The sequence below is a fragment of the Cryptotermes secundus genome, unplaced genomic scaffold (assembly GCF_002891405.2).
Source record: "Cryptotermes secundus unplaced genomic scaffold, Csec_1.0 scaffold196, whole genome shotgun sequence".
NCBI lineage: Eukaryota > Metazoa > Arthropoda > Insecta > Blattodea > Kalotermitidae > Cryptotermes > Cryptotermes secundus.
The window spans coordinates 853,270-875,454 of NW_019735556.1; the positions used below are offsets into that span (position 1 = coordinate 853,270).

General features: G+C 37.6%; 1 protein-coding gene across 5 annotated transcripts in view; it reads left to right on the forward strand.

Moving 5' to 3' along the window:
- The window catches only part of LOC111869548 (myotubularin-related protein 8), a 47,043-nt gene that overhangs the window by 23,138 nt on the left and 1,720 nt on the right, over positions 1-22,185 (forward strand). For 3 of the 5 annotated variants that reach the window (XM_023861168.2, XM_023861170.2, XM_033753468.1), the window contains exons 2-13: positions 7,643-7,759; positions 8,016-8,178; positions 9,364-9,521; positions 11,911-12,036; positions 13,587-13,721; positions 14,154-14,286; positions 15,150-15,385; positions 15,831-16,081; positions 16,424-16,679; positions 18,346-18,544; positions 19,831-19,991; positions 21,146-21,355. In XM_023861168.2, coding sequence (XP_023716936.1) covers positions 7,643-7,759; positions 8,016-8,178; positions 9,364-9,521; positions 11,911-12,036; positions 13,587-13,721; positions 14,154-14,286; positions 15,150-15,385; positions 15,831-16,081; positions 16,424-16,679; positions 18,346-18,544; positions 19,831-19,991; positions 21,146-21,295 — 2,085 coding nt within the window. In that variant the 3' untranslated portion in view covers positions 21,296-21,355. Of the gene's footprint in view, positions 1-4,785; positions 4,969-7,642; positions 7,760-8,015; positions 8,179-9,363; positions 9,522-11,910; positions 12,037-13,586; positions 13,722-14,153; positions 14,287-15,149; positions 15,386-15,830; positions 16,082-16,423; positions 16,680-18,345; positions 18,545-19,830; positions 19,992-21,145; positions 21,356-22,185 lie in introns of all 5 variants that reach the window. The other 2 variants (XM_033753469.1, XM_033753470.1) reach the window with 2 other exon arrangements.

The following is a 22,185-nucleotide window of genomic DNA, read 5'->3' on the forward strand; positions in this document are numbered from 1 at the left end:
CTAAACGCTTGAGCTATGGCGCGGCCTTAGAATTGAATTTAGTCTGTAACCAATTCACTTAATCAAGGTAATGAAGATTTTACTTTTATGCATCCCAGCGGTCCGCTTTATATATTCTCTAGCTGCGGCCTGGATGACCAGGGTTCGATTTGCAGGAATGGTAACGGTTAGTCACTCTGCCACGCTGCCTCATTTCCAGTGGCTGCATAGGTTGGTTTGTTCAGAGGTAAATCGTGCAAAACATAATATAACCATTTAGCGCCATGTAATTCCAAGGTCAATAATCAGTCTGCTTTCATGACGCCAAATTCACCTTTATCCCCTTTGTTTATGTTGTCGCCTTTATGATTCCATTTCAAGTCATAAAATCAAACGTTGCCGTGAAGCCTGTGGTTTACCCTGATATAAATCATACAAGACTGGTTGCGTTCATTACACATCCACTTGAGGTCTCATTAGTGACCCCTGAGACATGCATGGGCAAGCTGTAATTACAACAATGGCCTCAGCTACTTGTTTATTTACCCTCTCACGTGAGCTGCAATTTTCACAGCATCCTTGATCATTTGTCTTTATTAACCATGGCCCTTGGTCGCTGTCGTAATTATTAATCAACTGGATAGCAGTGATCAAAGATTTTTGGGTAAAGAATTACTCAGCATGCCCCCTCATATGAATAGGAAATGCAGTCTGAGACAGTGGTTTCCCAGAATGAAAGGAAAAAGGAGGTATTCTCGTAATTGGACATGAATCTTTGTCTTAAGCCTTAAGAGATGAGTATGGAGTGAGGGTATTTTAGGGCACTGCTTTTGAGGTTATTTTGGTCAAAGGGAGAGAGTGTAACAGTGGGATGGAGGAAATTGCATGACAGGGAACTCCATGATGTGTACTGTCCAAGAAATGTTGCTAGAGTGATGAGATCAAGGAAGATGAGACGAGTGGATGTTACTATGCAGAGGAGAGATGAGAAATTCATGCAAAATTTTGGTCTAGAAGCCTGAAGGGAATATATCACTTGGGAAACTTAGGTGTGTGTGGGAAGATTATATTAAAATGGATTTTCAGGCAGTAGGGTTTGCGAGTCTTGAGTTTGATTCGTGTGGCTCAGGATGGAATCCAGGACAGGTTCTTACAAATACAATAAAAGGCCTTCTCTGGCCAGAGAAGTCAGAGGTGGCAGAACTCAGATTTGATACAGGTCACACCAGTTTCACCAACACCTCCATACTGAGTAAAGCTCCACGATCCTTGGACCACTTTATAAATGAGGTCACTGAAGTCAAGCTGCACCTCAGAATCTTCAACAGCGACAGGGGTTTCAGTCTCATTTGGTGCTGATACTCAGCAACTTATGTCATGAGGCAGTATTGAGAGACACTAATCTGGAGGAATACCTAAGCCAAGCAAACTTGTGACTCTCTCTGCTAACACCCAACCCCCAGTAGGCTCACTCCCAGCTTTGTTCATGGGTTAGATGGGACAGTTTGGATCCTATGCCACATCAGACCCTGATGATGGGGGACAGAAATGGCCCCCTGAAAGGTCAGTAATTTTTAATTAACTGATATCGCTGATAGACCAAGAATATATTGTCGCGTATCGGGCGTATATCGCGACAAATAACTTCACGCTGTATTTGATGTAGCGAATTTTATTTCACATTCGCACTTACAATCACCCAAATTACAGATTTACGATTACTGCTATCTGCAGTATCACAAATAGTACACTCCAAATGCCACAATACAACTGACTGGTTGCTGGCTAACTCGGAACTAACTCGGAGGTAGCTCCAGGACTGACTCGTAGGTAGCTCCAGGACTAACTGTGAATAGCCTTCGCTGCGCCTCATGTAACCTTGATCGGACCATACAGAAAACGGCCACGTAATAACACCCTTGTTGCCTGGCGCTGTGTTGCTAGTAACGCTAGCGGTAGTAACCGCTGTTACCACCGTCGTCTCTCGCAATCCTGTTGCGTCACCGTTACGTTACCGTGCGGAGGAGGGGGAGGGGAGCGCTGACTCACCCGCCGCGTCACTGCTGGTGGCGGGGGTTCTCCTTTGCGCAACATGTCACAATATTATTAACTTCAGCTAACGTCTAAGCTTCATAATTTACAGATCTCAGGATCCTCTAAAACACTGGGTACCTATACACAGGCAGCGTGGCTCACATGTCTGAAGATTATAATTTTTATATTTACCACCATGACACCTTAAAATTTTGTAATGGGACTTGTTCAGGCAGATTCACAGATAAATGCATTATTGTGCATGTTGTGTTTTTATTTGTTTTAAGTACACCAAAGAGTTCACTGAGGGTCAAAGTGTCATATAGAAAACCTTCATTTCTGTCAGTATGCAGCACTATGTTGTAAGACAGATCTCCTCAAAACCTTAGAAGAAATTCCATTTTGTCACATCTGCATACTGTAACCTACCTTATTCAGAGTGCCCCAAAAACATCCTTCATAGGGAATATTGAGAATGTATGTGTTTTACTCTGGGAAGTTCTGTGGACCAGACTACATAGAACTGAACACGCCCAAACATTTTTCGATCTTGATGGACAGGCAGCACATTGAACTAGTTGTCTATTTTTCTGTGATGTAAGACATTTCAAACACTATGAGGAAGTCTGTTTATGATTTACTTTCGTTCTATATATCAAGCTACCATAGTCCTGTTACCTCTAGAGCCTAAGATGGCAATAGTTCATTAATTCATTTCATTTCCTTTATTTTTTTTTCCATATATCCATACAGGCAAAATCCTAGGATGTGGAAATAGTCCATTTGATTATAGATGTATACATGTAATAGATTACATAAGTCACACAAGTAAAATAGCACACACCAGTTAACTAACATAGGCAATATAAAAAAACAAGACAAGAGCTTATTACAATTGTAACTAAACATAATTTAAAAAGTGCATTACTATAAAAACTTAAAATTAATACAATTTTCCCATAAATCAAAATACATTGATACAGGACTCATCATACACATACATACACATCCTCCACTTTCCATAAACATCCATACAGGGAACAAACCCAGGATGTGGAATTAGTCATCAAACACATACACAAAGTCACACAAGTCACACCACGAAGATCACCCACATTATAGTGATGATATGGATATGATTACAGTATTGCTGCATTATGATGGTGACAAGAAAACCTGTTTGGAGAAACATATTTTGCTTGGTTTATGGAAAAGGTTATCTGCATATTAGTTTGTATTGTTATGATTATATTCCACGCATGTTGTTAGGTTTATAGTGATGATGGTGCTGAATATATTAGAGGGAAAACACTAATTTGTATGCATTAGGAAGTTAACAGTTTTGAAAACATTCCCATTCTAAGCAAAGTTATTTTTGTACTTAATTAAGCACCACACCATAAAGACATATGGACAAATGGAGATATAGCTCCATGCATTGTTAACCTGGAAATCAGATAATGTGTGTGGTCAGCTTCACACTCCTGTCACTTGACGTTGTGCAGAAGGGCCTTTGGTACACACTGGATAGGAGGTTGAATGGGTCCCAGGATCACTGTGGACTCAGTGGAGAAGAGAGAAGTCTTCCCAGCTAGGAATCGAATTCAGTCCTCTGGCTATCTAGCCCATAGCCTAGTTTAGTTGCTATACTGACAGAGCTATCCCAGCCCCTTCTTATCCTAGCACAGTGTGGTAAGCACATAATTTTGATATTCACATGGCAAAATAGGATTGGTACAATGGTGAGAAAAACTAATCCTACTTATGAATTTGTTATAATCAGGCTGTTTGGCTGTATCCATCATATGTAATGATGATATGATGAAAAGCTTATGAACAGTTAATTAAATTATAAATGTCAGTCATCTGCTCTTGTCATCATTATTTCACTTCTTCAAGGCTGAAATTTATATGCAATATATACATCTTTATGGGTAACACCCGTATAACTCACTGTTTCACATTTTCAATTCCTAAAAAAGTGATATCCGTGAAATGCAGTCTCTGGTCAAAGACACGCTACTCTGACAGAAAATATGTAACTTCTTCCTTGATCATCCTTTCCAATTCATCATATATAATCAACCCGTCATTCAGTACCATGTGAAGATAAAAAAAGGAAAAGTTGTCCCTGTGCATAATTAATTAAGCATTATGCCATGAAAATTTGGAGGAGTGGAGGTATAGCTCCACCATTCTTGACCTTAGCACTAAATGGAGGTGAGTGGTCAACTTCACACATTCTAGCCACTTTACCCTTGAAGAAGGAGCCCCTGGTACCCATTAGATAGGAGGTTGAGTGGGCCCTAGAACCAGTCTGGATGCTGTGGAGCAGACAACAATCTCTTGCCCCTTCCAAGAATTGGAACACTGGCCATCCAGCCCATAGCCCATTGTACAATTGAGCTATTCCAATCGCCCTTCAGTACTGTGTAACTTATGTATTTAATAAAGTGCCATTAAGTAAAGGAGCTGTTTGAAAATTGACATTCACTGTAACTGTACAGTTATTACCAACATTTGAAAAAGAATATGCTTTGAGAGTTTAAAAATTCAAAACATTGTCCTTGTAAACACATGTTTATTGAACTTCATGGAGAGTGTGTGCTCTGCCCTGATGTTCAGATGAGTATTGAAATACCTGACTGCAGGGTACAGGTGTTCCCACAACATTTTAATCTGTAAGGTTAAGCTTGCATGACTAAATTTATGGATTATAATAGAGTCAAATTATTTGCAAACGTGGATGACAATTACACCTTAATGTGGCAGGATTTGGCACCAGACACATTGCACCGCTTTTGCCTCACCAGTGCATCAATATAGAGACCTGAAAGACTGGAGACACCGCTTTCATGTTGGACTACAGTCAGACATAGTTTTACTGGAGTTGAAGCCAGTTCTTGTTGGCAATAAAGAAATCAGTTGTTCACAATGTATGTGCTTCCACATATGGTCAGTACATTAGAAAGATACATCTAAGCTAACAAATTTGTCTTTTCAAAACTTTAACTTTACCATGTGCATTAAGTAGAGTCACTTGAGAAGTAATTATTCTATAGATTCTCTGCTCAGATAGTTTGTCATTATGCATAAATTTCTAAAAAGTGCTGTGATATTTAGTATTTCTAGTTTCTGAATGTTATCTCTTGTCCAGTGTTCTAAACCAGAACACAATATGCTCAGGTGATGAAACCTGTGTTGTGTTCCATTTAGAATACCTGACAATAAATCAAGTCCATAAAGCTAGTAAATATTAAGTGTTATATGCCATCATCAGAACCTTTTGCTATTGGTCTGTGACATATATTTAGAAAACATTTCTAATACACATAACACTACAATATTTATGGTTCTGTTAGCATAACTTAAACAGCTTCAGTTTGACTTTAAAATTATTATTTTATTTTATTTTTTTTTTGCTTGTTTTACATCTATCATTTTCTTTTTCATTCTTTCTTTCCACCTGCCTCCCACTTTCCATTGTACATATTTTCTTCCTTTCTTCCTTCATTGCTCCCGCTTTCCCTCCCTCCCTACAGTTTCTCTCTCTGTTTCTGTCTCTCTCTTATTTCTGTCCTTCCCTGTTTCATCTCTTATCACCAGCATGAACATGCAATAAACTAAAGTTGTATGGATATTCACATGTGGACACTAAACAGAGATACTTAATCAGTTTCACTTTCCCACTTCCTGTACCCTGGAGACAATACCCCTATTCTCAGTTTTGAATAAAGCGAGATTCACACTCCAGAGCAGTTGGTTTAACATAGCACAGTGGTGACCATTTTTCCATCTTTCTAGACTCTCATGCTTTGAATTTCAACCCATATGTTGGCTATTCTGACTGAAATTTTTACTAGTTTTCATCATTTCCACCATTAAAATGACAACTTAGCATCTTAAAAGAGTTAATTACTGTGTCCTTCCTGACCTTTCTCAGCTTATCATTCACAAACATACAGTCATTTAAAACAAGTAAAAATATCCATTCTGAATGTGGATATAAGGAGTTCCTTCTTATTTATTTCTCTAAAATTAAGCATGGTTATCCAGTCTTTAGCAAGTTAGTTACACTGAGTGTTAAGAAAATAATATCAGTTACTTAAATAGCCCTTAAAGTTAATGTCTTGAGTTGCACAAAAATCCAGGATGAGCAGCATGCAGTTTCCATGCCACAAAATGCTGACCCTGTTACAGACAGGCCCACATTTCATTAGTTCTTATTCATCATCATGATCACTGGCACGACAGCCCTTTGTGAGCCCTGGCCTTCTTCAGGATTGCTTGCCATTCTTCTCTGTTTGATGCTACATTCCTCCAGTTCTTTATACCCAAAATTCTTATGTCCTGCCACACACATTCTTCCCATCTTAACCTTGGTCTTCCCACTCTCCTATTTCCTTCTGGTTTGTTGTTAAGCGTTTTCTTGATGGTTCTGTTCTTGCCGGCACATATTATGTGTCCAGCCCATTCAAGCCTTTTCACCTTTATAAATCCAATAATGTCTGGTTCATTAAATAGTTTGCATAGCTCATGGTTATACCTCTTTCTCCATATTCCATTTTCTTCCACTGGTCCAAAAGATATATCTCAAGATTCTCCTTTCAAATATACTTCACAGTCTTTCATCCGATTTTGACAGTTGCCAGGTTAGTTCTTATTCACTGTCTGGTTATTCAGAACATGGTCTGAATTAGTTCTGAAGCAAGAGTCCTATTAAAGAAAAATAACTCATATAAAGAATAACACTATTTAATAAAATAGTAGTTTTATGAAGGAAAGCAGTTTAATTTATTTTAAATTGAATCAATGTGAAAGAACAAATGTGTGTTCCAGAGTTTAATGTGGTTTTGTTAATAGAGCGCAGCAGTGTGTTGGTTAGCATTCGTGCTTCATATCTGGAAGGCCTCCAGTTTGATTGTTTATTGTAAGATTGTCTGTCCTTAAGTCTTCCATGATGATGTGCAGTGGTCCCTCAACTAACTCTTAAGATGGTATTTCAGAATCAGCCATGTCCACATCCTTCAGACTTGCCATTTCTAATCATCCTACCACTTCATATTTGGCACTGTATATCTTTTGTAAATGACAGTGTTATAACTGTTAAGGTTTTCATGGCAGTGATTGTTAAGACTGGTCTCCCGGGTTGACACCATGTAGTCTTATAGGTGGATATCGACATTTCAAAGGAACATCCTGCCTTTATCTTCAGGGTTGAAGTTTTAGTAACCACCTTCCTTGGATTCTGCATATGTAACTGAACCAGTTCGTCCTACACACTTAAACCCTGAAGGTGGAGTCAGTGTGTTTCCATGGAAACATTGGTGTCTCCATGCAGGACTAGAGAGTGTCACAGCCCAGAAGACCCATAATCTTGTCATAATGTTGTTAACCAGATAGTAAGTAGTAGGAATATGCCAATTTATCAGAAGCATAATAATTACTTTAAACAAATGCAAAAGCTTCCTTAGGTCATACGATTCTTTGTCATTAGTTTAACAGATTTGCAGCAGTTGGTGATTGACATATTAATAATGTACTGTCAGCATGAATTAGTGAACCACGTTAGTGTGGATGATAGTTACTTGCAGTCAGATAAAGAACTGGTATGGCTTGTTTCTTGCAGGTAGAGAATGTGCGAATGCTGGACCGCTACAATGCCCGAAAACCATCAATAGGAACCTTGTACCTTACTGCAACACATCTTATATTTGTAGATCCTGATGGCAAGAAGGAAACATGGGTATGTACCATTGGATGTCACTCTTCAGACTATGTCAAAGTGTGAATTCTCATAACTCATTTAGATAAATGAAGTGAGTTTTAATGAAATTCATTGTACAGAGCTTTACTGTAATGAGACATTTGTAATTGTAATCATAAAAAGAAATAAACATGATAGTTCATTACTTTCAGTGTTTTGTTTTGTATGCATTTTATTCTATAGAAGTATGTTTCAATGAAACAATCATATTATACAATAATATTATGTATTCCAGATTCTTCACATGCATATAGCAAGCGTTGAGAAATTACCATTGACGACAACAGGCTCTCCACTTCAGATAAGGTGTAAGACATTCCTGTCTGTAACATTTGTGATTCCAAAGGAACGGGACTGCCATGAAGTGTTTGTGACACTCCAGCAGCTGGCCCAACCAGGTGTGACAACGTTAGCATTCTTGCATGTAGTTAGGTTGGGAATATGTTTTCAGATAAAATTTTTAATTTTTGTGAAGAGTTCTGTTGTCTGGGGTATAACACCATGTAGTCCATTGAAAATCAACCGATGTTTCAGAGGAATATGTCGTCTGCTTTTATGCTGGTTTCTTGCTCAGCTTATTCTTCAACCCTGAATATGGAGGTGATGTCCTCCAAAACGTCAATTGACTTTCAACAGAATGCATGGCGTTGTATTCCAGAAAATATAACTCTTCAGAAACAACACTGTGAGAACCTTAAATCCTGCATATTAATGTTTGTCATTTTGACTCTCAGTTCTTTAAAATGAAGTCCAGCATCAAATTTTCATGTTTTTTTTCACTCAGAGGGAACATGTGGGTTGCTGTATGTGAAGTTTTCCAGTGTGTCTGTTCGTTTTGTACCTAGTGGTAACCTCATTTGGTAGAAAGGTGGGATAGGTCAGCCAATAAACTGACTGGCTGCAAGCTGGGTAGCAGGTTTTGATATCCAGATCACCACTGTGCCAACTAACAATCCAGAGGGTCCTGGGGCTCTTTTCTGGGGGAAAAGTGTCTGGCGTATGAAACTGACTCTCACCTCCTATCTGGTATTCAGATTGTGAATACATGAAGCTTTACCTCCAGGTAAGCCAGGTGTGGAAAAAAGATCCTTGATACGGGGAAGGGCTATGGGTGAGCCAGTGGGGACATAAGTTTTCCTGAAAGGTGGAGGCTGGTGCTGTTTTGGTAATGGTGAAAAATGGAAAAAGTTAAAGAGGAAGGAAGGTGGGTGTAAGAGAGGTAAAATAATAAAAGGTAAAAAAGATAAAGCTGTCCCTGTAACAGGCTATGAAGGCCCATGGGATTGTGAGACTTCAAGGCTCCCACATTTTTGAGACAGTCAGCTCACAGATGGCAGTGAGGTTGTCAGCTTTATGTGCCAGCTGCCCTTTACTCCCAGGAAGATTCCTGGTACTAATTTCTATTAGAGGCTGAGTTGACCCCAGACAGAATCAGTCTTCGGAATGTTGTGCTTTCAAACACTAAACAGTGTCCTTGACAAGTATTATACCATTGTCACAAACCTAAGTATGTCCCAACAACTAGAATTCATTTTAGTACTGTAAATGTTATGTTAATTTAGAATATAAATTTTCTTCAACAGTACACATTGAAGACCTGTATTGCTTTCACTACACATCAAGTACTGAGGACATTCCTAAACCAGCTGGCTGGAACTTTTTTGACCTGCAATCGGAATATCAGCGTATGAGAGTTCCTAGTGATCAATGGAGTCTTACTTTACTTAATAAAGATTATGAGGTATGTATTACATAGAAGAAAGGAGCTGCTAACACCAGAACAGAGTTTCTATTACCAATTTCATTGTTATCAGTATAGAAGTCAGAAGGTAGTACAACTAATACCTCATGTAACAACACTTTACACAACCTCGCTGGTGCCTCAAAAGTATTGTTGCGTGTTGTGTGTCACGCTACAAATAAATTTACGCCATGGTATTTGATATAGCGAATTTATTCCACTCGCCCACACCTTACAATCATAACCACCTGCAGTGTTAGAAATACTGCTTGCAATATCTCGGCGATACTGGACTGCCTTCTCTGGCGGTTTAGAGCAGACTCTCTTCTGCGGCAGATAAAGACTCTCTTCTCGCCGAAGCTGGGCTATTTATCCCCTCGGCCGCTGCTATGCAAATGAACCCTCTGTTATAGCAGTGGAAACGTTGCTTTGTTGGTTCCGTGATTCCTACGCAATGACCCATTGTTATTGTCTTGTCTCTGTGGGAACGCTTCGCGTATTCATCATAACCGTGGAGATTCAGTGTTCTTGACACAACGGCTCACTGTTGGGACTACAGTGTCGCTATTGTTACTTCCTATACAACGATCTGTTCTAGCGTTTCCATAGAAGTGACTCTTCTGGATTGCAAACACGTTACAGTATGTTGTTGATCAAATAGAATATGTATTTGAAAATGTTCATTGGGTTTATTTTATCATGCCTGCTATTTCATTTTATCACCTTTCTCAGATGCAGACCACTTTGTAGTGGGCTAAGAGTAAGTTGTTATAAGGGTTTCAGAACTATCATAGACATACAGATAGGCCTTTTTTCCCTTATGTCATGTGGCTACCATGCCCTCTTTGCTTGATGAAAGCTTTGTGTCAGTCTTTGTTTCATGATCACTGCCTTCATAACACACTTATATAGCACAGTTGTGTTTCCTGGAGAACTGTTTCTTCAAAAAATCTGACATGTCTCGAAAATGATCAAGAAATAGTGCTGCTGATCAGCATATTGCAAATAAGTCACTGAGTCTGTTTCCTTAGTCACACAGTTGGAGATAATTCAGACAATGGATCCACATGAGCATGCTGCCAGCACTGCCCACTTTCATCAAACTTATCACTATATCAAAAAGGAGTCTACTTTTCTGGCATAAAAGTGTACAATAGTCTCCCACAAAGTATCAAAAACTTGAGTAATGATACTAAACATTTTAAATCAGAGCTAAAGAAATATCTGCATGCTCATTCCTTCTACTCTGTAGACGAATACCTCAATGTAAATAGAGAATAATGTAGAATTAAGCTGTATTAGTTTAAGATAAAATTCCTTGTACCAGTAGGTATTATTTTGACTTGTTCTATATCCAGAGGTATTAACCTACTTAGGATCTATGGAATGCAAATAAATTCAATTCAATTCAATGGGCTACTCAACAGTGATGGTAAGGATAAAGCATAAATTGCAGATGCTGCAAAGAATGTGCCCTTCTAGCAACACTAGTGTCTTTGCACATGTGAGCAGACAATGAGAAGCAACCATGGTCATAATGGAGAGGTGGCTGTTAGTGTGGATAGAAGGTCTTAATGATAAGAAAGTGTCTGTATGCTAGCAAATTATCCAGTGTTAGGCACTAAATTTGCACAAGTATGAAGATTTAGAGAAACAAGAAGAGATTTATTATTTTATGGAATGTGAATGTTGTGGATCATTGCCAGCTTCACTGTTCTGTCCTAAAGACTGAGGCTCCGCTTTCCTGTGAAATGTGTAGGATGGTTTATCAGATTACATGCTGTCAAAGCCCAGAAGTTGGGAATCTTCATAGTCACTGGCATGAGAACGTAAAACTTACACTGCAGGAAGAAAGTTAATTGTTGAAAGGATTTGTTGCAAGCAGAGGGTAATGTGATTTTTACAAAATGTAATGTAAGCCTTATAATTAGAAATATACTAAAGAAGCATCAATCGTACTTATCTAACATTTTATATTGTTACTTCTAGGAGTATTGCATAATGTATTGTTTTCATTCAGGTATTGTGCTGGTATATTTATTTTCATATTCAGGATTCGTTTATTTGGGTCTGTACAGGGCCTGAAGTAGGAGGCGTTCAGAATTCAGATTTGCTTTTTCTCCAGTCCTAACCTCTTCATAGTGACTGTTTTGATACACTTGAATTCTTATCCAAGTGATAATTTTGCCAGTGTTGATACACTGTATTCAATTAGAAATTTTATCGTTTTGTTACGGTGATCTAAAAATGAATTGACCACCTGATGCTTCTTAATGTATGCAGATACTTTATACAGTTTAAAGTTGCAGCTTTTATTGTTAGTACAATCCTCTTCAGTTTAAGTGTTGTATTTCATCTCAATTTTAATGCTTATGGCTTTTTTGACCAGTTGTGCGACACATATCCAAGATATTTGTATGTCCCTTCGTCAGCTTCAACTACTGTGCTTCTTGGCAGTTCCCGCTTCCGAAGCAAAGGCAGACTTCCAGTTCTGTCTTACCTTCACAGAAATAAGGTAATGTTTAAAACAAATGAATTAAATGGTCTCTTAAACTCTAAACTCTAAAATTTATAACCTTTTTGGTATGAATCCTGTTGTATGTTAGTTATGAAAAGATATAATTTGATGAGGCAGACTTCCAGTTCTGTCTTACCTTCACAGAAATAAGGTAATGTTTAAAACAAATGAATTAAATGGTCTCTTAAACTCTAAACTCTAAAATTTATAACCTTTTTGGTATGAATCCTGTTGTATGTTAGTTATGAAAAGATATAATTTGATGAGGCAGACTTCCAGTTCTGTCTTACCTTCACAGAAATAAGGTAATGTTTAAAACAAATGAATTAAATGGTCTCTTAAACTCTAAACTCTAAAATTTATAACCTTTTTGGTATGAATCCTGTTGTATGTTAGTTATGAAAAGATATAATTTGATGAGGCAGACTTCCAGTTCTGTCTTACCTTCACAGAAATAAGGTAATGTTTAAAACAAATGAATTAAATGGTCTCTTAAACTCTAAACTCTAAAATTTATAACCTTTTTGGTATGAATCCTGTTGTATGTTAGTTATGAAAAGATATAATTTGATGTTGTTACAGTAGTGTCTATTTTGTTTCTTTTTGATTATTTGTTGTGCAGCTGTCCAAAATTATATATTTTCTAAAATTTATGTAAGAACTGTAATAGGAGAAATACTGCTTACAATAATCTGAAATTGATGTAATTTTAATGCTAAAAATGTCCATAATAGCCCAGCTACTATTTGAGATTTTAAGAACTAGTACCCAGCTGCAATTTCAAGCCAGGCTACAGTTTAATGAAACATTTATGACATTATGCACCAATTACAATTGATTTAGGAGATTGGTACTAATATAAGTAAAGAATTTGCATGTAACTGTGGAAGAAATTAAATCATACTAATTAACAAGGCATCTTAATAGTTATATACCAAAATCATCATGCTCATGCATCATCATCATCATCACCATCTTAAACTTTTAGGTCAGTAATTTCTGTGTTTGTACGTAGCTATAATTTGAGACCTAATGACTTTACGACTCTGCTACTAACCGACTACTTCTGGACACCGGGCTGCTATTTCAGCTGCATCATTTAGTCAAAACAGATGTTTTTATGTAACACAATAATAGAGAAGGGTTTAGTTTGGATCATGGTCTTCTTTCATGTGATATGCAGTTTGATAGATGGGTAGCAGTGTTTTAGAGTAACCTGCTCTCTCCATCTTCAGGGTTAATTTTTCTGCCCTGAAGATAAAGGAAGTCGATTTCTCCGAAACCTTTGTACCCATCTACCAATCTACATGGCATCACAACTCAAAGACTGGGTGCTTAATATTTAACACTTTGAGAATCTCAAATCTCATAAAGATTAAGTTATTATCTTCCTGCTCCATACTTGTTGGTCACAGTTTATTCTTGTTTCTGTATTTTAAGGATTACCCAAGGTCATTTCTTTGATGATATGTCATTACACTTGTCACAATAAAATGTAGCTAGGACATAATGTGTTTTAATAAGCTCTGTACCATTATCCTACACAGGCAGCAATATGTCGTTGCAGCCAGCCCCTTTCAGGGTTCAGTGCGCGATGTTTGGAGGATGAACAGATGTTAAATTGTGTTCTGAGGACCAATCCGGATAATAGTTTCATGTATGTTGTGGACACCCGGCCTCGGGTGAGTTACTGCTTCATCACATTGATAAGCAAGATATATACCGTAATTGCATCATTTTCAAGATGCATGAATATTGCAATTTATGAAACTGTTAACTTCAGTAAGCCTACATCTTGTGGCAAAGTATTTGTGTGATTGAAGTTTAACAAAGGATTCTTAAAACCCATTGACAGCATCAATGTTCATATTAGTCTTTTCTTTGGATATTGTTTAACTAGAGAAAATAATATGATATTCCTGACGCTGCCTGTCTGCATCTTCAGGTAGATGGCAAAGATACTTATTCATTGGGATCTCATTAGATCCAGGCAGTGGACATAGCTCATCATGAGCCAAACAATTGGATCCATAGCAAAGACGTATTGTGTACTAATACATTTTTCTTCATCAGTCTTAAGGTCACAGACCCAAAAATGTTTTTTTATTTCCTAGATAAATGCCATGGCAAACCGTGCTACTGGGAAAGGTTATGAGAATGAAAACTTCTATGAAAATATCAAGTTTCACTTCCTTGGCATTGAAAACATTCATGTAATGCGTAGCAGCTTAGCAAAGTTGATTGAAAGTGAGTAGAATGTATTTTCTTTAATAATACATATTACTGAGGAGAAAGGTATGCTGTTTTTTCATATACTGAAAATTCCGTATTTATACGTTTTTTGAGGACAGAAACTCTATTTCAGTTGAGTGTTTTAAATTGATAAACTCATCTAAATCTAACCTTATTTTGATTCACTACAGTACTGTGAACAATATTGACATTAATAATGAAGATAATAAGAGCTGTGACTGAAATACCAACTATGAAGAGCTCTATTTTCTGGGTTGTGACACCATGTAGTCTGGTAAATGTCTCAAATATAGTTTGGTATAAATAATATTAATGAAGTCTCGCTTTATGCTGAAAACTTGGCATGAATTATGTTACATATTCAGGAAAGCATCCTCACACAAAATGTGAGCAGACTGTACACAATTTACCAGTCTGATACTGTCCATCAGTGTAAATTTCAGTTATCTGAAAATTGTCAAACCTAACCTCAAACTTTTATGCTGTTGTCATGTTTTCATTTTGAACATATCTTGAACTTTCCATGTGGAAATTGTGTGTTCGTGGTTATGTTTATCCCTATGAAACAGGAAGCTATATGGGTGGTGACCAGTGGTGTATTCATACCAAGAATCGTTTCGCTTGCTACTGTTAACACTTTCGTACCAGCACATCTAGAGCCCACCATTTTTAAAATAATAGCATAAAGCTAGGCATTTAGCAAACTTTATGTGCTACTATAGTGTGCTGGCAGACCAAGTACAGTCGAACTTCCTGCATTTGGCATATAATTGTTTGCATTTACTTTCATATTTATGTGGGACAAATCCGTACTGGAGGATTGTTTGGTGTATACAAAATCTGATTCTTACTTGCAGCTTGTGAGCTGAAATCTCCCTCCATGAGTAATTTTCTGGGAGGTTTGGAGTCAAGTGGTTGGCTTCGACACATCAAATCCATTCTAGAGACATCGTGGTTCATAGCACAGGCTGTTGATGAAAAGGAAACAAGTGTAGTGGTACACTGTTCAGACGGGTGGGACCGTACTACACAAGTGTGCTCTCTGGGAAGCCTCTTCCTGGACCCTTACTATAGAACCATACAAGGATTTCAGGTACATTTGTTATTTCATATTTGATATCATTTAAGTTATAAGCAGCCAGTAAAATACATAGTGGAGATTATAAGGTTAGTAAGGTTTTGGAAATATTATGTGTCTAGAGATGATCTCAGTCAGTAAACTGAGTGGCTGTGGAACAGATATTCAGAACTTCAGTTCATTACAGGGCACCAAGTTGAAACTGGTTCAAGGATTTACCTAGTCTCATGATGCATCATGGGATCTTTCCTTAGGGTTAACATTGCAGGAACATGAATATCATCACCTGTCTATTACTGAGGTCTAGAATACATCAAGATTTGCCATCATAGTGTGGGACTTAGGTGTAGGAGCATCTTACTGCGCCATTTGCTGACAGATTGCTGTGCATGTGCACAAACATAAGAGAATAAAGATTCAGGTCACAACTTGAGTAAGTGTAATCATGTTTGTTCCACAGGCTCTGATAGAGAAGGACTGGCTGGCATTTGGCCACAAGTTCAGTGAGCGATGTGGTCACGTGGCAGGGGACCCAAAGGAGGTGTCACCAGTATTCACACAGTTCATTGACTGCATCTGGCAATTAACACAACAATTTCCAGCCACCTTCCAGTTTAATGAAAGGTTTTTACTCACATTGCATGACCATGTTCAGTCATGTCAGTTTGGTACTTTCATCGGCAACTGTGAGAAGGATCGAATTGACCTTAGGTGTGTATGTACACTGTAGTTATGTTTGTCTATGCTCATTGTCTAACACAATGTATTTGAAGTTGACTCTACTCTTGTCTTCAGGTGTTTGTCATTACACTGTCAAACATTTTATTGGTTATATTTGTAATGTTAATTGCAGCTATCAACATTAAAAAAATAATGTGGAGGCCCCTGTCCGTAACAAGTTAGCTGATTATTGACTGTAATACTTTACGAAAGATCTGTATTTGTAAAGTAATATTGTGTCGGTTTGTAAATAGCTGTGAAGAACAAGACTGTATAGTAAAGTTGAAGAGTATAGTAAGAGAGCGTTGTTATTAACAGTAATTTAATTTTCAGGTTAAATGAGCGAACTTTCTCCCTCTGGGGTTACATGGCAAACCACATGAATGAGTATATCAATCCATTATATTCTACATTAGCTACCCCAGATATACTTATGCCCAATATTGCACCCCAGAACATCAAGTTCTGGCGTGGGATGTACTGCCGTTTTGAGAGCGGTGTCCATCCTCGAGAACCTTTAGGAGACTTGTTGCTAGCTACATGTGATCACAGTTCTTCACTTGAGGACCATATACGCCTGCTGACAAAGGTAAACTTATTCTGCCATGCAGTTGTAATATGTATAAATATATTCTCTGCATCTCTGTGTCATACCATCTTCTTTGTGTGTTTCTGTTAAGTGCTGTGAAAATCCAAATCATTATATTGCAACTCAGACTTATGGTCATTTTTTAAATAATCATAACACCATTGTAATTTAATGTGGAATATGAGTGATAAAGTCAACCAGGATAGCACAAATAGACTTCAAAGGATTCTGACGACTGTGTATGCTTTGCAGAACTATAAAGTTTATTTTGGACTCTATCCATCGTCTGGTATATGTAAGACAAATTGAGTCCTGTGATTGAGACTAGCTCTATCTAATGGGCCCAACTGAAGTCTATCTTGCCCCATCCACCTGAGGATGGAGACAGATCCAGTCTCCGAAATGTGGTATTTTGTCTTATATATACCAGACGATGGATAGAGTCCAAAATAAACCTTATAGTTCTGTACATGATAGCACAGTCAGTATAGTGATGTGCCACAGGCTGCACAGCTGAGGGTTTGGAGTTCAAATCCCATTAGAGGCAAGATTCTTCTCTCCGTGTCATGCAGACCAGTTGTGAGGCCCACCCAGCCTCCTGTCTAATGAGTACTGTGGTGTAATGTGGATGAGGCATGAAGCTGACCACTCACATCCAACTAGTGCTGAACTTAATACAGGGATCTATACATCCACTCCCCCATATGTCTTCTTGGCAGAATGCTTATTTGTTAAGCACAGGGACAACTTTACCCCTTACATGAGGGATAAATCCTTTGGCATACTTTGATGGCATGGGATGTCTGTCCATTTGGGTAGCATTAGCTTCTTGTTTAATGGCTGAATAATCATCAGATGAAAATTGCAAGAAGTCACCAATTAAACAGCAGATGTGGCACTCATATATTATTTTATGGTGATATACAGTGGTACATCATACCAGGACCTTTATTTCATAAAGTACAAAACTTAATGAACTTGAAGTGTGTTGCTTAAAATCAGTGAATAGTCGAAGTTCAAATAATAATCTTTTTATTTGTCTCCATGGTCCTACTCCTTTGGCACCTTTCTCTCCAGGAAAACTGTGTGCTATTTTTGTGATAATTTTGAGTTTTGTATTTGGAACATATATAATGAGATAGTATGCCAGTGGGTTAAATAAACAACAAAATACATTTTCATATGCTAGAACCATTACAGTTATTGTGGATCAAAAATGTTACACATACAGAATAATTTTTAGTGTTTATTACCTATTCTTAATCCCTTGCTAATGAAACTGAACTCTGCCGTTGTTGTTCATGTTAGCATAAATGCAAAATATTTACTGATCCATTAGGAGAAACATTCCTACCCCAGAGAAAAGAGTAGTCACAGGGTCAGCAAGTGACCTGCATGCTTCTGTCTTAGTTGAACACCATGTACTTTTTATGTTTGTTTTGTGTCTGTGTACTTCAATTCCTTCCAGTCATATTGCTCCAAATGCTTAGTTTATTAAAGGAAAGATAATCTCACTTGTCTCTCAGTCTTTGTCTAATATGTTCTATGTTAATGCAAATTTCATATATTACTAAAGGTGTTCTTGAAAGTTTTTATTATGCCATTGCCATATAAGCCCATTAACGAATCCATTTCAAGGTTACAGTGTTAGTGTTTCGTTTTACAGAGAATAAACTTCTTGAAACAGCAATTGGCTGACTGTAAAGACAATAAAAGAAATTTTCCTGCTGTGCCTATAGATGGCACCATTGACAACATTAAAGGCATGATGTTGGATAACAAATATCTGTATGAGAAGTGCAGAGAAGATGGTATAACTCCAGGAAATTTGGTACAACTTAAAATAAGTCATGCCTCCAATAATGGTAACTATTCACAGAAAGGTTTTTAACTTGTGAATTTTATGACAATGTCAATTGAGAGAGTATATTGCATGAACTGATAGGGTGATAGACAAATGGTAAATTGGATAGGATTTGGAAAGAAGTGGTCATGGGATAATATATGGACTCTCTGGAATTTGCGTGGAGGTGCTGAAGAAAACCATGGAGAACCTTAGTCAGGATATTGAATGTCCCAGCTGAGATTCAAACCCAGCACCTTCTGAATACAGGCCTTGAGCATTGCTCTTATACCATCCTGTTCAGAGTCTGAATTTAACCTGATAGCCTAAAGATATCAGAATTGGTTAAGTTGAAAAGAGTTTATACACTTGGTTGTCGACTTACGACCAACTTCCGTTCTGACAGGTCGTAAGTTGAGCTGGTCGTATGTCAGCCATATGTTTATTAACAGTATTTTTTAACCTTTCTAATCTTTTTATCAGCTTTATAATTTATTTTTAAAAACTTATGTTTTAATCATCTTTTATTTTTCATTTTTTTGTGGTCGTAAGTCGCATAGGTTGTAAGTCAGTGACCAAGTGTAGTTGCCTCAACTCCACTACATATTCGCGACTTCAACACATTATAGTGTTCAGACCATAACCTAAACTAAAAACCTAACCAAACCAAATTTTTAGTAGTAACATACACTCCACAGTGGATGAAATGATTATACTGCCAGCATATGATCTAAAAATATGATTTTAAAGGAGATAATATAGCAGTTAACCTTTGGTTCATATTGCCATATTTATAGTATGATGAGCAGTCACTTTCAAGTGATCCATAATACAGAATTTAGCTTCAGTTGTTGATATTCATTCATCTGATCAAGAACTCCATGTTACAGACCCCAACATTTTATCATTACATTCACAAATACTAGCCTTTGGATCCTATCATTAGCCAGTTTAATCCACTTCACATCTTTAACTTATATCTCTAAGATTTATAAATTTATTGTATATAAATAAAATGAACAGTGAGAATAGCAGAAGGCCAGAGAGCTACTCCATGAGTCTGATTCAGTTAGCTTTTCCATTTCCCCTTTTAAATATTGTCAGGCCATGTACTGTGGTGTGGTCTCTTCCCTTGACATTTTCTGACTGAAATTTTATATGCATTTATTGTTTTCATATGCATACTACATGTTGTGTCCATCTCATTATCTAAATTTCTCCAATCTCTGTCTCCATGTAACCACAGGCCAAATTATAGGGCAAGTTGTCACCACTGGTATTGGTCAGCGAATGAAATATTGATTGCAGGGTTGCCAGGAGATTCCACAAAGTTGAGTAGTAATGCAGCAGATGTTCTGAGCGTGGATCAGTTGGCAGCAGAATTGGGATCTGTTGCCCTTGATTGGAAAACACTCCGGAATATTAGGGAATGTGTATGTTCTACACCTTTTGACCACTTCAGTAGGAAGGTGAGGTTTTTTATTTTTTTTTATCACACTCCATGAATCCAGTCCTTGAAATATCATATGTCAACCTTATCTAAAATTGTATTTGTTCATCCTCCCATCTCTCTGGAGAATATTTCCATCATGTGTCCTCTTCTTTCCTTTCAGGCACTCACTTTACCTTCCTGGGTGGGTGGACAAATGGTCTGCGCTTACATACTTTTACAAAATATATCTTAGATCTTCTGATGCCTAACGTTTGTATAAGGTACATATGCCACAGCCCCTTATTTCCCTCTTCTTTTTTTCTCCTTCCTCTCTTTCTTTTTTATTACAACTATTACTTTTGGGATTCTTCCGTTTTTATAGGGTCCCTCCTCTTGCATTCCATAACTGTCAGTTGTTCCTGTTCCCTTAAATTCTCTCCTCTCATCACTAAGAATACCTTGTAATGGTATATTTTTTGTTTCCCCAATCCACATATTCCAGCTGGTGTTTATTAAATGTGTTGGAAAACCTAAATTAATGTTTTCTAATACTGTCATGTGATGGAGTGACTATAGACAGGTTTGGATTGGTAATTTGATTTATTGAGCATTTACAGATCATAACTATAAGTAAATATAATGCTAATACACACACACACAGCAGTTCACTGCAGCATGTATGAAGTCTTCTCAGTCTGCTTTATCTTCACCAGTTGTCACCTGGTAACAGGTTCCAGTGCTGTAGCTTCCTCAGCTTCCATTTTCATCCCCTTACTGGCCAGCAGCTGTCTCACAACTAACTAAACTCTAGACGTGTCCTGCTTATACCACCTCAGCATGAACTGCACAGAAAACACCTCTCCCAACAGTTCTTCTATTGTTGCATCATGTAGCTATTGCGTGGACCACGTAGAGAACACCACTTTCCAATTACTCCATTGTTATGTGTTACAAATCTGTTGCCTAGCAATGGGCATGTGTGCAGAGCCATTCTCTAGCAACTGCTTTCTCTGTTGGCTTCACCATTCTTGCCTTGAGCAAAAAGGCACAAATGTTATTTTCCCTGGTGCAAAGAGAAAAAATAACTGAAAAATAAGCCTTTATTTTCTTGTTATGATTTAAAATCATACTGAAGAATATTTTGGGCTTTACAATGTTCGCCGGACATGTAAATTGTTTGTTACATTACAGTACCACTGCTGGAAATGTGGAGAAGTTTTTTGCACACGTTGTATTGATAAGCATACTCCTCTCCCTGGACATCTCTCACAGCGTGCTGTGCCTGTTTGTCGGCCATGTTTCCGTGAGATCCGGCATTCAGGTTCAATTGAGTCTCCCTGAGATGCCAGGAAGCAGGTGCAACACTCAGCCAGCCTTATATCCAGCCTGCTATGACAGTAGGTAAGTATGTAGGGTGATTATCTTTTCTAAGCAGACAGATCTGACAGTTCAGACAAGTAGGTAAGTAGAGTTTCTACCCTGATGATGGAGACAGCATGTTCCTCCAAAAAGTCTGATGGTAGTTACCTACCATACTACATGGTGGTGTAACCCAGAAGATGGAAGAGAATTTTTCTCTAGAATGTTGGTACCTGCACAACCCACAAGAACACAGTATACAGTTACAGCATTTTGGAGCTTTCTGATGTAACCCACTGCTTTCCCTGAAATCTGATTTAGTATTACTCTTGGTCTTCCAAGTGCACTTCTTTTAAGGAGGTATCCCCACAGAGATATTGTATGCATGTCCTACAGTTTACTGTACCCTTATTGATTTTACCCTAACAGTACTTGGGGAACAATATAGGTCTATAACATAAAGTTCCTCGCTGCAATTTTTTCCCTGTTCCTGATTAATTAATCTTCCTTACAGTGTTTGATAATTTGTTCTCATTTGTTTGAAGTCTGTATGTTTGTCTCAGGTTGAGAAACTATTTTTCACAGTTATGTAAAATTTTACATATCTGAATAGTTGTTGATGTCTCTTTGTCCTCAGTATTTTGTAAATAAGGTATGGCAGAACAATTTTAGTAACAAACATTTCCTGAATCTGTGTTCAGATGAATACTTCTATTATGAAAATGAGTTATTCTTTTAACTTGCTATTCATTCATTCATCAGTAATCTGTCAGACAACAAGTCCACAGTCTCTTCCAAAACAGTTCCTCCACTTTATGCGATCTAGAGCTTTCTCCTTCAAATGAGAATATCCTCTTCTGTCCCCAAGGTCA